General features: G+C 45.1%; 1 protein-coding gene across 3 annotated transcripts in view; it reads right to left on the reverse strand.

Moving 5' to 3' along the window:
* LOC124265724 overlaps positions 1 to 18109 on the reverse strand; it is a 202363-nt gene that overhangs the window by 5597 nt on the left and 178657 nt on the right. Inside the window, exon 8 of one of the 3 annotated variants that reach the window (XM_046700546.1) lies at positions 163 to 213. The exons of the other annotated variants lie outside the window; for them this stretch is intronic. Within the exon in view, the coding sequence (XP_046556502.1) occupies positions 163 to 213 (51 nt within the window). The remainder of the gene's footprint in view (positions 1 to 162; positions 214 to 18109) is intronic. 3 annotated transcript variants of the gene reach the window in all.

The raw sequence follows: 18109 nt of genomic DNA on the forward strand, positions 1-18109 counted from the left end.
TGTAATCTGTAGAGGAAACATAGTTGGCTGTTGTCACGGTGCTTGTGCCTGTTTCACCAGAGACACACGTTGGTTTAGTTCAGATACAGCAGTTACAACGGCCCTGGATGCAAACAGGGATACATGGGAAAAATAGAGTGGACATATTTAGTGGTTGCCTACCTGGGGTCGTCCGTTCCACAGTTTCACATGTCACATTAAACGGTTCTGATGCTGAAAATAGAATAACAAATTGTATGTAACATACAACATCTATGACTATACAGATCGCAATACAATAAACACCAAAAACAGCAACAATGACAGCAAGTGAGAAAAATAACAGCTGATGGTACAGTGTAGCCTCAAACACGCTGAAACGTTTATTCTGGTCAATTAACATTCACCTTGACACGTATATTCCTACAGTGAAGGACTGATGAATTGTATTTGGAAATACAGTGAACATATAGGTGAATGACAAATCTCGGGTTGTGTACAATAATTACTGCATGCCAATTCCTCAAGTCTTTTATACAAATTGTGTATAAAAGCATACATTATGTACCGGTCCTTTCTTACCATTGACCAGAAGCCAAATGAATCCTGATAGCAGCCTTGAGATACCTTTAGAGGAGATGTACAGGGAGATTGCCTGTGTTACGTTCAGTCTCTCAAACGGTTGGAACACTGTTGAACAACTACTGGTTGCTATGTAGTTCCCATGCAGGACAGACAGCTGGGAGAAGCATTGTCCTGGAGTTCCTAGTCTCAGCCTGGCGTCAAGGACGTACAATGATATGCTTTCAGTATTGAGTTCAGACTTGAAGTTGCACACATACATGTTGGTCTGTTGTTCAGAAATGAGCAACACTTTGTGGAAAAGGGAGACTTGAGAAACACCCTCTGCAGAACCACCGCTGATGTTCAGGGAATCACCGTCTGGAACATGCATGATGTCAGTCATTAAATACTATAAGATTAACCAGGAAACCATGACTAAAATATTCTAATCATGTTCGCTATTATTCAAGGAGGTGATTAATTAAAAACATGATTGAGATTTCACCTGTTAATGTGTTTAGAATTTCTGTTAAAATACATTTCTGACTTTTTTGTTCTTATACAACAATGATTTCATGAAAAACGATTCCGAGAATGGGAGAATGTTGTGTTGAAATTGGCAGACAGGGCGATATTCTAATAACGCTCTTAATTAGCTGAATCAAGTTTAAATGAGTTGAATGTCGTGTCATGATACTTATTAACATCCAAAACATGAATTTTGAGGAAGCGTAAATAATTTCGCTCATGGGCCACTGTTTCAATTTTGAGTTTTCGAAAAAAGTGAAAAATAAGACTAAGACTAAATATACTACAATAACCATTGTTGCCGTATGCATAGGTTGTAATTTGTTTTGTTGTTTTGTTGAAAAAGTAAGAGCAGTACGTTTGTACAGGTAACAGTGTAATAGCCATCTTTGTTGTGTGGCACTGAATGATTTGACGCATTGATATGAATGTAGTTTCTTAACATGTGACATATTACGATAAATTAGTCTAGTAACCGAACACAAGATTGTACTCTGAGAATATATGACATATATCAAGCGACTCTCCATTTATTAAACATCTGTCATCGCACTGTTTTTCTACCCGATGTCTAAGATTCAACATAAACAGAACCTGTCTGTGGATTTATTGTGGTGTGATGGAGCAAGCGAGTGAGTTTGGTGTAACTTCACTTTGAACAGGATCCCAGTTGTATCACGGATTGTCAGCTTGATGAGGCCGGTAAACCACACTGGACGTCTGAGAGGCTTATAACTTTAATGATAATCGGGGCGAACCGATATAGGAACCTACGGCCACATGAATGACTTGCCTTAGGCGACGGGGCCTACTGAAACCCTGTATGGCTTTTGAAGCAGAAAGAATACATTACAGATATAAAGTCAACCAAATTAAATGTATTCTGCGAACATATTCTCTGAATAGCCGTGCCTTGATTTCTAGGAATCCTTCTGATTAAACAGGAACTGTTTAAGCACCCCTGAATCCGGTCATCACATACATTTACTGTATAGTTCGTGTTGGTAATGTGATTTGTGGTTGTGTGAAGTCGGTCATCCAGATGATAATAAGTCATGTATGTGTTACGATCAATATTGATCAATTATACATGATATTCCTCAACTGGCACAAGAGCATTGATAATCTTGAAATTACAACACATTCAATACATTCTCAAATATGGCCTACGACCCCTTCGTCCGCGCCCCAAATACTCGGAGGTAACATCCATTACACTGCGAATATTATGCTTAAAGCTTTGTTGTATATTCAGAACTATAAATTTGATCAACTGAAAACCCCAAACCACACACGTAAAGCATATTACGCAAATGAACCAATAGATTACACAAATATAGTCATTATAACAGAAAACTAGGTTTAATGTGGTCACGAATATATTGCAATTCGTGCGCTCGTCCGATTGCAATGCAACTTGAAAAAGCACCAGGCCATTGTGAAATTAGGCTCACCCCGTCGCTTTACTGTTTGTAGCCCTTATTACAACACTCACCTTAACGTGACATTAACTACACGATAAGGTGGGAGCTCTTACAGGTTTCATGTAAACGTTTTGGCTTTATAGTCAACTAAACATTGCTGGGTGACTGTTACACAAATGTAGAAACTCCACATTGTATTTTATTGCAATATGTAAGATTTACCTGTTCCAATTGATGGAAGAATGAAGCAAAAGGAGGTTATACATGTCTAAACGACCAGTGACTTCGCCATAACGTTGATTGCTTAACTCGCCAAGTTATGCTCATCTTGAAAGATACAGAGCACGGTCTGCATTATAACTTACTTCCTGGTTCCATCCGGCTAAATGTAGGTCAAGTAGTACAGAGTATCAACGCGATATGCATTCAACCAACACGTTATCAAGAGTAAGAGTGGTGCGAGATAATTCGCACAATGAGGATTTGTTCAGCCCTTAGCGACTTTTTAAAGTGTATTGCTCACTTAAGGTACACAGGTCAAGCAATCCCTTGTGTAAATGATATAAATCTTGGCCACCACCTACTAGGAGAGGGCTCTAAACATTTACTGTCTTGTTTCTGTGTTCCTGTTTTCTAAAACTCCATTTTTACCTGTCCTTTCGTGTGGGGCAGAGCAGGTGACCAGCTGGCACATATTAGTGGGATGATGTATAATTACATATGCATGGCAACAATGTGTCCTTCGATTTCACGTCACCTCAAGCAGTGAGATGTATTACGTAATCACCTGCCATTGATTATCTTTTAACTTAGCTACTTTTACTTCTACCAGTACCAATAAGATTTCAAGAAAAACATATTCTGAATCGGATGGTCATGGTCGTTGACTTGGTAGACACATGTCATCGTATTCCAACGGCGTAGATCGATGCTCCTGCTGTTGGTCACTGGATTGTCTGGTCCAGACTCGAACATTTACAGACCGCTGTCATGCAGCTGTAGTGGAGCGTTTACGAAGGCAACATTGCCGTTTACTGATAAATCTCCGCGAATTTACACAGCAGTCGTGAATCAATTTTACTTCCACATTGCATGGTAACTGAAGCTAATGCACTAACTAACGAAGGAAAATACTGCAACGTACTTTGTGATCTAATGCCATAGGATAACTGGACAATAGTGGTCACACACATAGGTCATATTAAATGGTGTTAACGACAAACGCAAATATGCCTTTTAAATGAATCTACAACGCATGCATGCAGACAACTACCTCAAAGCCAGGCTTTTTTTAATATTACCTTCTTTGTTGACACAAGCAGCAGACTTCAAAAGTGTGTTCGTATCAATTAGTCTGCTGAAATATGCATCACTCATAGGGCTGTAACGATGCATCGAACTATCGATGGATTGCAATTGTTGAGTCTCCGATAGCAATTGATCGATGTTAGAAACGAAAAACTATCGATGCATAGAAAATATGTGTGACTATGGATGCAAAACACAAAATACAGGAAGTGCCAGATTCTTTCACTTTGATTTAGAGATACTCGCCCCCTGTTACCTCTTAAACAAACATGACTATTTTCTTGTCAGTTATTAAAAGAGACTGAATCTACTTCAACTTATTTTTATTTCATATAAACTATACATTCATATCGGAAATGACTTCAAATTAGACAATTCAAAGAGAAAAAACTACTGAAATAGTATTGCAATAGTTGGTCGCAATAGATTATCGCTATCGCAATAGTATCGGAATAGTTGTTGCCCCCTAAATAGTCACCCCTAATCACTTTCACGGTGTTGCTACAACTACATACACAAACACCAGTGGTTCAATGGTGGCTCGCCTGTTAAAAAGTGGACATACGTTTACATTGTAGTTTGTTTTACTTGGCCGGCAGAAGTTTGAGTACAAGCGAATGACACACAAAAAAAAAAAACCAAACAAAATATATAGTCTTGTATATGGAATAAATATGTCATGAACATTATTCAATGAGATTCTCATAAAATGTTGAACACATTTTGTCACATCGAATTGACAGGTCTTTGGAGGATTCAGATCTTCAATAATTTTTATCATTGCAGGTGAAAATCTCAGGTAAATAGGTCACAGACGATTTTTGTGTATTTCGAGCACAAAATGTAGTTATGCAACATTTACATAAGGATAAAGGGCATCGGTTGTAAAAATGCATCATTGATGAAACTATTTGGTAACCATTCCTTATCTCTCAACTTTAAACTATACGGGTAAACATGTGCACATGCTGGTTATTGGGTGGCACCCCATTAGTCATACGACCCATTAGTTATACGCCTTGAAGAAACACATGTCATGGATGAAATCTTGATATCTTGACTTTTTTCTTATTTGGCACCATACAGTCAGTCAGTTTCACTACCTAGATATAAAACATTTCTTCAGTATTTCTGATTTTACATCAGGGAAAATCTTGACTTTTCTCTTATTTTACACCACATATTCAGTCAGTTTCACTCCCTAGATCTCTGGTGGATACAGATATTCAGCAACGTTTTCTGGCCGGCTTGATGTCACATACTCTACTCAAGTAAACCTCCAATAATGACGAATAAGTGACGATTCTTCCATCTTAGGTAAAATATATATGTTGTTATTCTCAAAGTCTCACATATCTCGGAACATAACTTCATAAAAATGGACAGTCCAAGCACTCACCAGGAAATCCAGAGGTGCTTATCATAGATTAAAGCGATCGGTCTTTTGGGATGACATTCCAGTAAAACTAACAATACACCTTGATTAAAAGTTCTATATAGATAACACAACAAATGTCATCCTAAGTCGTAAGTTAGAAATGTATACGTCGCTTGAGACAGAACCCAATAACAGATCCATAAAAATTTGGGGGAGTTACCAAACTGTATTTACCGATAATTTTCCAATCATAATATTCATGAGTACTGGGACGGATATAGGATTAACGAATCAAAACGATGGGTTGAAACATGTGATCAGGATCAGGCCAGGCTCGAACCATATAAAAAGATAGGTTTGGCACTGAGCGAGGTGTGCGCGCTTTTGTGGTCCTGTGTGGTACGAGCCTATCCTGTCTGTTGATGAAGTTGTAGTTAGAGATGGATTGAGACAGAGAAAAAAACTATGTGAGTATAAACTTGGTGTTGCGTTTATCTATGAATGTATGTCTGCCAGTACATGAATGTTATGTGGCTAGTTGGGAGTCACGGTCGTCCGACCCCTCACTCCTGGACTTAGCATCCTGGAACGGACCAAGCGAGTTGAGCGCCAGAGCTACCATCTCCCAGAAATATGTGGAACGACCATAATTAATAGGTAACTGGGTAGGGTTTACTGAAGTCCAAGCGCCAGTTTCGACAGTGCCATAAATAAACTCCAGTCCACGTGTGAAGACATGTTCAAGCATTCATTAAGCGATTCTCATGCCTCAAATAACAAATTCAGAACATACAGATTAGTCAAGTCATCTATAAAACTTGAGAATTATCTATTTTGTAAAAACAAAGCTCATAGATCACATTTCTCAAAACGACGGTTAAATGAAACTGGTAGATATACAAAACCTGCAACACCATTAGAACGACGTCTCTGTGAAATATGTTAGTTGCCTCTTAAGACAAACATGGACCCATTCCGGGTTGAGGAATGTCCTTGATTGCACATGGAGGTTGCAATGACCTATGTACAGATGGTGAAGGCATGTCAACTTTATCACTGCTGATTGACACACTAGTATTAGGGATCAGCATGTCAGGCAAGCCAACTGGATGTGAAACAGTCTCTTCTGCATAACGTCGTTTGACGTGATCCAAGTGACGTCTCATTAAACGTCCATCTGACAGTCTCACTTCACACAATGAGTCAGATGACTTCGTCATCACAATACCAGGGATCCAAGGTGAACCATGTCCAATGCTAGTAATGTAGACAGCATCGCCAACTGATATAGGTTTGTCCTTGTGCTGACCATCGTGTTGAAGTTTCTGTTTCTGCTGTGCCTTGTTCACACGTGAACGTTCGTCAGGATGGCACAGATCTAGGTGAGTTCGCATTTTCCTTGAGAACATGATTTCAGCAGGTGATTTACCTGTAGTGGTATGCAAAGTCGACCTGTAGCGGAACAAAAACTTCGAGACCTTGGCCTCGACGGACAGAGGTAGATCGTTCATCTTTCTCATGACTTCTTTGAACGTTTGTACACATCGTTCCGCCATACCGTTTGAGCCTGGATGATAAGGTGGTGTGAACACATGCTCTGTGAATGCTGTGCCGTTGTCTGACACAATGGTAACTGGCAGTCCATGTGTTGCGAAAGTTCGTTCCAGCATCTCAATGGTGACCTGTGAAGTCGACGACTTGCATACATGCACATCTAACCACTTGGAATGTGCGTCAACTATGAGTAGAAACATCTTGTTCTGAAAAGGTCCTGCATAGTCAATGTGAATCCTTGTCCAAGGATTCTGCGGATACTCCCATGGATGCATAGGCACCGAAGCTCTGGCTTTGGCATTAACTTGACAGTTCTCGAACTCACGCACTTTGGACTCGATTTCAAAGTCCAACTTTGGCCACCACACGTAGCTTCTCGAGAGCATTTTCATGCGAACAATTCCCGGATGCCCGTCGTGTAGCATATTGAGTACTTTCTGATGACCTTGTGGGGGCACAACAACTCGTGAGCCCCAAAGGATGATTCCTCCCTGTACGCTAAGTTCAGTCTGTAATGAAACGTTTCACTCGGGAGCACTCAGCAGCCGTGACTGGAGTCACGTCGAGGAAGTTTACAGCAGCTATTGTCTCATGAGGTATGGGCACAGAAGCTGGCTGTCCGGTAGCGGTAACCTGCTCATAGCGTCGGCATGATTCATCTTATTACCTGGTTTGTAACGAAATGAATAGTTATATGCTGAGAGTGTCAGCGCCCATCTCTGGATCCGACCTGAAGCAGTTGTAGAAACACCTTTCTTCTCTCTGAAGAGTGTTTCCAGAGGTTTGTGATCATTGCTGATATGAAAATGATGTCCATATATATATGAGTGGAATCTTTTGATTCCGAAGATCACTGATAAGGCCTCTTTCTCAATTTGAGAATAGTTACGCTCGGCAGGGTTGAGCGTTCGAGATGCGAAGGAGATCGGTCTGTGTGTACCATTTTCCATCACATGAGACAGGATGGCTCCTAGGCCGTATTGAGAGGCATCAGTTGCTAATATTAAGTCCTTATTGGCATTATAGTGAACAAGCAGCTGTGATGAGTTCAAGAGTTCTTTCGATTCACAAAAAGCTCGCGTTTGTTCATGACCCCATGTCCATTTCACATCTTGTGCAAGGGTGCCAAGTAGTAGATACAATGATATTCCGGGACCAAGTCCAACAAAAGCCTCTGCAAAGCTTCATTTCACAAATAAAGCTTTTGTTAGGTCTTGCCACCATTGTATCTACTACTTTTGAACCCCAGTTAACTTCCCGGCCCCCACGTGGCACAATAGTGTCGCAGGCACTACTGTGCCACTATGACCGCGAATATACCTATAGAAAGATAGAAAGGTTCTAAAAAGTAGTAAAATGTCCCCGGCAGCCACAATTCCCCAAGGGTGAAATCGAAAGATGATGTTGCGCTTCTCCCAAGGGGAATTGCGTCGGCTGCCTTTCTCTCGCCATGAGAGTGCCCCACTCAGCTGAGTCCCTTTTCAGCGACCCAACTGATTTGAGCCTGATTCCTTACCGAAACACCTCACATCACACAAAGTTGCAAGGAATCTCCACTGAGGCAACTGCGGGATACGAACCCACATGTATAGCTTGCGCAAACTATACATAATGGGCCGCACCACTCAACCGATTGAGCTACCTGGGACTTAGCTGAATAATCTCGGTTTAACGGGTCTATCCTGGGATTGCATCATCCAAAGCTGGGCTCTGTCTATAATAGCGCAAACCAGTTTATGACGTTATTCTTAACTCGGCTCCATCTATACTTGCTACAGTATCGCAAAGGAGGTTTTAAACCCGGTTACTGTTAACATGATATATACAATATCGACTTTTGAAATTATTATAGTGTGTAACTTAACTTTTATCTTGCTATGTTTCGTGTGTATCATGTATTATATTGTTAGAATTAAAAATCGATTTATATATTTGAATCCCAGTTAACTTCCTGGTCACTATGACCGGGAACCAGCACTTTCCTGATCATGTGACATGTCGTGTTGATGGGAAACAGTTTAATGTTATACAGGATACTATTGGGATTACTCAACAGTAAGTGTTAAATATTTTGCTTGGGGGGTAACATTGTGCCGTACGGTATGACTAATAATTCCTCTCTAACAAAACCTCTCCCTGGCCCATCTCCCAAGTAGTACAAGTTCGGCTCGTCGGCTTTGATGTCCACTTTATCTATGTTGTAAGTTTTGACTGACCATATAGGATCAGTGGCTCGTTTCCGAGTGTCCCCTTCGTGTTCCCCCGGCTGGTAGAGGTACCTCACGAGGGCCCTATCTGGTATCTGTTTCTCCTTCCCACACAATGGTGCAGACGACTCAGCAACTATTGATTTTAGTTTGATAGCGTCGGCTGGTTTCTTGCCGGTGAGACGGGTGGTTTCGTGGTTGATGGCCGACACCACCTGAGGCAGTCGCGCTACCCATTCAGTCGATCGTTTCCCCAGTTTGCCATCTCTCTCGCATACTGCTGCCTGAATAAGCGCTCTGCCAAAGTCCGATTGAATCTCTCAACTATGGCTTGGCTGCGATGAGCCCTGCCAGCACCACGCCTGACCTTGGTATCGTGTTTGTCTAGCAGTTGTGACACGGCACCCATGAACTCCCGCCCAGGGTCGACTTGCAGCTCTGTGGGCCACGTCAGCGCACTGCATTTGTACAAGCGTTCGAATCCGCGGGCTACCTGGGCCGAGTCTTTCGCGGTCAAGGGTTCGGCTTCCTTGTAGCGACTGGCCACGTCCACGACGGTTAAGGCATACTTGTACCTCCTGTCGTGGGGTAGAAACAGGAGGTCAGCCTGGTGAATGCTATTGGGTATGTTAATACCGAACTTCCTTCTAGGCACGTAGCGTGGTGACGGTAAATAGATCTGCCACAGGGCTTGTTTTTTCAAGCCACGCTTTGGCCTCGTTTGGGGGTACTCGCGCCATTTTGGCCAGCTTATGTAGGGCGCTAGCTCCTTTCCAGTACCCACGCGGGCTGTAGTAAATAGCCTCGAACTTTCTCTGGTTCCGTGACATGTCGCCCCGACAGGGTATATATACACCTATGTTCTTTGTTCATTTTTCTCATGCCCGTACACGTACGTGTTGATCCCATCAATAGCTATCCAACGCTTAGTGTCAATCGGCGACAGGGACGTCTTGTTTATCGTCAGTCCATATATCCTGTGCCAATTACTTCTAAGCATGTTCATTTTATATCTGAAGGTACGGGTCTTGAACAGGGCTTCCTTGAATCTGGCGTGTTTGATGTGTTGTTTAACAATGTACTTCTTAACACCCTTCGCCTTTCGGATCTCACCATTGTCGGCCTTCAGGATGGAGTACATCTTGGGTCTCAAGCCTATGTACTCGGCTATGGGCGTGCCAGCACACTCGTCCTTCATCTTACCGAGGACCTTTTTATTTACCGTGCTGTGTATGGCATGGTCCTTGGGGTAGTGGATGGTGTCGTACAAATCGAGGCGTTTCGTCATGTCCTCGTTCACGTCCTCGGCTCGAATCTCCATCAGCAGGGAATCCGTGTCAGTGTACAGCACTTCACACCTGTCGCCGTACTGTTTCTTCAGTTTGTTGTAGTAAAAGTCGTACATCAGGTGTTTGGATAAATCGAGGATGCTCATCCCCACATAAACAGGCCAGTTGATTTCACTGGTGGCCAGCTTTCGCATGTCTGTGTTCATTCTGATGTAGGGCTCCATCCAGGGGCTCTGGTCGAACACGAGCACCCTATGTATTTTGGTCAGCTTCATACCCAACGACAGGTACAGCTGTAGGTTGCGATAGTGAACGATGTACTTGGTCTTATTCATTAAGTTGGGCACTAGTTTTTCAACGTCTGCCACCCGCCCACCTAACAAGTTATGTTGGTACTCAGACATCCAGTCTGGGTTAACCCTCATACGTTCGGGGGCTAGGGGGTAGCTGTTGTGCGATGTGTGCAATGCCTTGGGGTATTCCAAGTCCACTTCGAGGATATAGCCTTTGTTCGAATCTGGCGCGATGCTCATTACATCGACCTCGTGCGATGCCCATTCGAATCACCCTGTGGGTAGATACTGGCTCATGGCCCAACCGTACAGGTTGTTGGCGTCGAGGTAGAGGATATGAGTGTTGGGTTGATTCGGGTTATAACCCTTCACGTATTGATTATTGGCTTTTGCCTATCGTTTAGAGGCCATGGAAATCCCACCTCGGAAGCCTTTCTCAATGAACAGGTGCATGTCGTAGTCGGTGAGCAATTCCAGCTTAACTCCGGTCTTTTTCAACAATTGGGATATTGCCGAGTCGGTCAGGTTGTTGTAAAATCGGTTGATAGGAGGCAGTCGGGTCTCGGCGAACTTGGCCCAACCATCCATGTACTCGTAGGGGTACACGCCCTTCCTCATCAGGAGGGGTCGAGTCTCGGCGTCGGTATATCGATCAGTGATCGGGAAGGTATCGTTGGCCTTTACCAGACTGTCGAGTGATGACAGGAGGAACTGAACCGAGTCGATGAACCTCAGACCATCCAAGCTGAAGGAGATGTATCTCTCCATGTTGTTGGGGATGCACATCAGGTTGCCGTCGACTTCGCGATGGCCTGCATGATCAAGTGAGAGTCGTACCCTCTCAAGTTGTGGAAGACCACGGGGATGTTTATTGTCTTGGGGGTGATTCTAAGCTTGAGGTTACACACGCTGTGAGCGGCGCTCTATACTTACCGGTGACGTGGTAGTGATCTCTCACTGAATCACCGTTCAGTGGGCTATCACACACATGGCAGTGAGTGCTGCAGGCGTGAGCTAGCCGGTCGGCTTGAGTCATACGCATGGGAGCGACTGTGTGTAGTGCATTCCTAATACTTTTCTCTTCCTTCTGCAAACACTTTAGAAACTTTTCAGCCGCATCGGGACCCCTGTACACCCACCCGGAACCCATGTGCGTGTAGCGTTCTAGGTATTCTCGTATCTGCTGAAAACTGGTATCGATTGACTCGTCTATAGTCTCTGTATGAGTCACAAGGCTGAACGTACTCAATGACCCCAGTGGGGGTTCCCCCCTGCTGTTTATCGAGTGACATTTTCACTGTGATTTGAAACTTTATACTTCCCAAATCGTTTAATTCCTCATTGACTTTATCAGCGATTAGAGGCTTGATATCGGCGATGTCTATGTTCCTATCAACATGCATGCGCCAGCCTCTCAAATAGTTACCTACAGCGCGCTCAGTACACATGAACTCTAGGTCAATAGCTCTATTCTGCCGTAATAGTTCTACAAGCTGTGGCTTCCTCATACGGGAATAACCTAATAACCCCAACTCGCGAGCTTCCTTTTTGAGTTGTTTCACAGTGTGGGGCTTTGCTACGGGGTCGTTTAATAATGCAACTAACCCGGCTTTGTCGAGGCGGGAATAACCCATCAACCCTAGCTCTTTTGCTCGGAGTTTTAGTTGTTTTACCGTGGGAGGGGCTTGTAGGCCGAGTAATCTCAACAACTGTGGTTTCGTCATTCGAGAGTAACCAATTACACCTCGTTGCCTCGCAATCTGCTTGAGCTCCCGAGTAGTAGACATTGTGTACACACATAACTAGATCAATCTCGGGTGTTTTGTATTATTTGCAACGAGTCGTCAACAAGTATATCTGTCTCCCCATGCACATCTACTCGTCCACCATCAAAGTAATTCCAAGTGTGCCCAGCCCACGGTACATCAAACCCTACTTTCACCATGATTGTAAATGAGCACCCCTTATAGAGTTCGCTAACAATCATGGGTTTGAGTACACTGATATCTATACTTTCCCCAACATCAATCTGCCAGCTTCTCAGTCAACGACTTTCCCTGGGCTCAACTTCCACGAACATTATTATACCTAGGTGTGCACAGTCCCTAATTGGGTCACTGACAAAGGGAGGTAACTCCTCCAGCCCTTACACTGCTATCCTGAGGAGGCGCCTACGTTCTTTTCTGTAGTCTTTTTTTTTCTGGTAGATAAGATGATGTCTGACTACGTTTGCTCCGTGAGCTTTGCATAGGCAGTAGTGACCTTTCACCCCGACACCACACACAGAACACGTGTAGTTGATACTCTTTATATGAAAACAACAGTACCCCTCAGCCCTACATCTCCTACCGCAGGCCTCGGTCTTCCCCATAAGTATGTATTGGCATCGGTACGGAGCGGGTCTCATCTTTGGTATACTTATATGATTACTTAGTCTAATTGTTTCGCAACCAACGCAGTAGCTGCTAGACCCAGCGCGATAAAGACCAGTTCCCGGTCCTTTTGCCTCGGGGATGGTGTGTAGTACTGAGCGAGTGTGGGCCTAGGAGGGAATGGTTTTAGCTGTTTACCGGTTAGTAGGTAGCATTCTCTCGCTGGGTAGTTGACATCATGGAACGTTTTAACGGCATGGTTCTCACGCTGTAGTCGTTCATTAATGTAATCGGTCCTCTGTACACGTTTCTTCGCGTACTCAGCTTGCGCTGCTTGTAATCTTTCCACGGCCAGGTCGTGGAGCTTACGTTCAGCTTGTTTACTAATGCCCCGCCAACCATCATGGCGATCGCAGCCATCCTATATATAATTACATTTACTTCAAAATATTCTCCGGTAGGATCCCTTGTTTTACGAGGATGTCCTTGGTGGCCATCGCCATACCCAGGTTCATTATGAGCATACCCATATCCTGCAGGTTGAAATCTAGCTTGATAGTCGGTTGTTTAAGCTCCATTTTGGTCAACCGAGCGTACCCTACAGCTAGACTGGCGACCACGGTGGCGTGGTATGCATCGGTGACGAACGTTTTCCCCTCAGACATTATGTATATGATATAAAAATATATATTTATAACATGATATGTGGGTTGACCTCTAATTGTGGGGAAGGGATACCCTCCCTGGGTGGTTGTTTATTATATAACCATGAGATAACCACGGCAGCAGTTACGCCTGCATTCCACAGGAGGGGAGCCCGGCTCCACGTGTTACTCTTAGACCACCTTTTTTTACCGGCAGCTACTCTCTTAGGGTTCTTCTGCCTGGTGACTGTAGGGTTCACCTCCCTGGGGGCTTGGAATGGGGTTTCCTCTGAAGGGGTCACCTCCCTGGGGGTCTCCTCCATGGGGGTTTGGGGACTCATTTCTTGGGCAGCATCCATCTTGTATACTATTATTATTATTGTTCCCCTCCTTAAATTGGCAATGCTTTCCTGTGATAATCGCCGCCGTCACCGTGGCTAAAAACATACCGTATTTGTGGTACAGCACGCAGCTGATAGAGCTCAAGGCGTGTTCAATAAACGGGTCTTTCTCGAGGTCCTCCCACAGGTAGAGTCGACGTTCCTGGGGAATGGGAAGGAAGTACGACACTATACCAGTGTAGATCTGGGTCATAGTCGATCCTATAGTCTCTGTCATCTCGGCCCCGTGTCTAGCCTCGTATCTCGCGTACAGCTTATCGATTTCTTCGGCTGGCATTTTGTGAATTTTAGCGGGAGTGTAGTCCCCAAAGTATTGTTTGGCTTTGCCACCAACAGCCAATGCTACCAGTCTCTCTCGCTTGTCGTCACTCACCTGTGGCAACAGTTGATCCTGTGGCACCAACAGTTGTTCTAGCAATTCATCACACTCCATCTTATAATGCAATAAGTAAGTTTTAGTTTTAATAATATAATACCCGATGCAGGCTAAACATAACGAGATAAAGGTTAAGTTGCACACGACGAGCACTTCAAAATCAACCATCACCCTATAGAACTGTAACAATTAATTGCTAAGCTTTGCTAAGCATTGCTAACCATTGCTAAGCTAAAACACCCTATAGGCCACGGGTTTAGTTTCAGCGAGCTGTTTCTTTACCCGCTCCCGTTCTAGTTTGCTCATCACATCATTCTCTCTCAAACACTCCTCGAACGAATCCCTGTCCTTGCAGTGGAATAAGGCCACCCATCGCGTCTGCTCCCTGAGGTCTTTCAACACCGAGTTGAACTTTTGAGTTAGCACCCAGACGCTGTGCTTTGCGTGCCGGCCAGAGAAGGCCAGGTACGATAGCATGTGTCTCTTTTTTGTTATCTCACGATTAGCGCTGCAGTCGTCCAGAATGAACAGCGTCGACTCCCCTTTAAATTTGTTGTGATTAGCCTTCAACCAGTCCTGCAGACGTGTCCCCGGGTCGACTTTGTGTACGTCCGGGTCCGTCATCACCCAAGGTCTTTCAGTGTACGTTCTATTCGTGTGCAAAGTAGGGCACATAATAACGATATTGTCGAACACATCCCGGTAGTACCCCTCCAACATATCCAGCACGAAAACGGTCTTCCCACAGCCCGTCTGTGCACACACTATGGCGCAGTGCGGGACGCGGGGCAAATCAATAGATGGCATGCCAGCAGGCAGTGGCTTGCGGCCATCAGTAAATGGTTTGCACGAATCTCCCATTGTCTATATTAAGTTGCGCGTCCATAATAACGTACAAATATAATTTCAACTTGCCCGCGGGTTGAGCCTTCTTGGTAATCTGGATTGTTATCCCCTCGCTGCCATTATCGATGCGACGCCCACTACAGTGCAATTTATCGTCATCCGTGGATCGCATGTCCAACCATAGCGCGTACTTGGTGGTCAGGTATTCACCGATCTGCACAGAGGATAGGTCCAGGTCTTTGGTTAAGTGTGGGTGTTGTTTGATAGCCGGTAGCTTTTTTATCTCATCCCCGTAACTGGCTTCATCACCGTTCGGCGTACGCACTACTTTGCTGTAGTCGTTAAACGTGAGGTCGTATTCAAGCCTATCACCCAGAGCAGCCTGGTAAAACGGCGTTTGTCCAGTGAGCAACTCGAAGTCGAGCGGCACGCAGAACCGGTTTCCATGTGCTTGGGCGATTGCCTTTTCGCCCGCCGAGATCTTGTCTAGCTGGTCTGCCGTGAAGCCGTACCCCACGCGCAACCGAGTCTATTTGCTGATACCTTGGTACACGTCATTGACGCATTCTCCCTCGCTTTTCCATAGGTCCCCGTAGCAGTGAAACACGTCACTGTCGTCGATGCTCAGCACCTCGTTACCACTGATCTTGATGGTGGTTTTCTTGATGATGACTCCTACGTATCGCACTAGCTCGCGTTTGTCGTTGTCGAAAGTCAACGTGAGGTTGAACGCCAGTCGAACCGTACCTGGTACGATAAGGTCATTCACATCCAGGTTTGGGAATCTAACCAGCAGCGTTTGGTTCTGGTCTATCTTGCTGGGATTGTTGGTGATGGTCACCGACTGGCGCACGGCTCTGACGCCTAGAGGCTCTCTTGATCTTCGGAAAGGATCTAGTTTCCTGCCAGACATTGTTATATAGATAAAATATAAAAGTTTAATATAAATAATGGCTGACGACATCGAAATGGATGATTTTGACGCTGGTGCGTCCGTTGAGGTGGATTCCGGTGAAGACACCTCGTTCATGGGAGGCACCTTGAGCGACGAACTTTTAAAAACAACCGTCAACGATTATTACACGGGGTTAACACAGGATAAAAATTACGTCAAGCCGTGGGGAATAGAGTATTCCAAGTTTACCATCTATGACAAGGGCATGCTGCAATTGAAAGCTCATCGGGAGCTCGATCTCGTGAATAAGCGCATGAGAAAACCGCTCGCTTTGTGTACTCTCACCGGTTGCCATGGTACTGACTTTATCCATGATGAATTAAACATACAAGATTACGGTGGTGCACGGCCTAAGCTTCCCCCGAAGGTCGTCAAAGATCTTCAAAACATCAAGGCCGAGCTCAGCGGCGAAGGTGCAGCTAACAGTATCGAAAAAATATTGGCCATATTGTACCATGACAACCCCTTGCCTGGTTTCGAATTCCCTGTTCGAGAACTGTGAGGCCTAGACGAAGCCTTGAAACATGTACGTGGAGAACTCGTGAACAACATGGGGAAACTCGACGAGCACATCGCTCGCGAGAAAATAAAACTCACCGAAACAGAGGACGATGATATGAAACGTCGTATCGAGAAGAGAATAAAAAAGTTGGAAGACGAGAGACGGACTCGGTTGGAATCCGCTTCCTCGAACCGGGAAGCCCTCTGATCCCAGATCAGTCACGTACGGGAAACCATCGATCGAGTCCTAAATGAGGACACCACGCTAGCTGACAGGATCCGAATCCTCTTCCGAGAGCAAGGGATCACCATCGCCAGCATTCTGACTGCATTGGGCTTCATCATATCAACTCTAGTCTTGTCACTGACAGGGGGTACCCCCACACCCACCCCACCAACACCACCCAGTGGTGGGGGCGTCAGAGACTCGATAAAAAAACACCTGAAATCCCTCGGAGAGGCCCTGGCTAAACTGGCTGGTAAGACCGCCGAAGCCCTGCCCGGCATCCTGGGTAGCATCGTCTAGTGGCTGCTGAGCGCTCTGACTAAAACTGCCCTGTGGCTCGGTCAAAACCTGTGGGAAGCCATTGTCGCCGTGGTGGGTCTGGTGTACGTAGCGGCTAAGGAATTTTTAACCAAATGAGTCCCAAACCGACCGTGATCCCCCCGACCACCAGGGCTGTTTTACGGTCGATGTGCTGCTGATTGGACGCCTGAAGGTGTGGTGGTTGGGGCTGTGGGGGTGTGGGTTGAACCCTAGGCTCTGTGGGTCGCGCCACTATACCCATAGCACCAGTATGTGTGGGTGGCGGGACGTGGGGGGTGTTAACATCGGGGTTGACGCCCAACTTTTGGTCTGCCGTGGCTATGACTATTTCGTTGTTGTAGCACACTACTTTTTTTACTCTCAGTTGCATATCGCTCGGAGCCATGTACAGTCCCACGTCGAACACGTAGTCGACTTTCGACCGGGCGGATTCCAACACGTCTTGGTAGCGGTTGATGGCACTCGGTAGATCAACTGGAGCATTGATAGCATCCTCAACCTTAACAACGAACTGTTTCTGAGCATCGTAAGCAGTCCCCTTACCGAGGATGTTGGAACGCGTTTGCGTCTGCGCACCCAACAGCGCCCACACGTACGTTCGAATCGAGTCGTTCAATCTGATTACACCGGGCACGAGTGAACCCTCTCGACGTGTCCAGCATGAACATTTTCCAACCGTCCGCGGTTGACTGCTCCACTTTCTGGACGGTGAAAGCAACACCACCTTTAAAGTTCATACGGTCATCTCGCCATTCATTACTCGACAAAGCAAAGCCCTGGCGTAGTATATCTCGTTTCCGTAAATCATCACTGGCTTCTTTCACAGGTCGCCCCCCATTATATAGAATACCCAACCTGTGGATCGGCCCCGGCAAACGCCAATCCTTCTTCGGGTTTAGTACGAATTCGTTTCAAATACGTTCGTAGGCCCGTCTATCGTACT

The sequence above is a fragment of the Haliotis rubra genome, unplaced genomic scaffold (genome assembly GCF_003918875.1).
Source record: "Haliotis rubra isolate DU_JTF1 unplaced genomic scaffold, ASM391887v1 Scf990, whole genome shotgun sequence".
In the NCBI taxonomy this organism is placed as follows: domain Eukaryota; kingdom Metazoa; phylum Mollusca; class Gastropoda; order Lepetellida; family Haliotidae; genus Haliotis; species Haliotis rubra.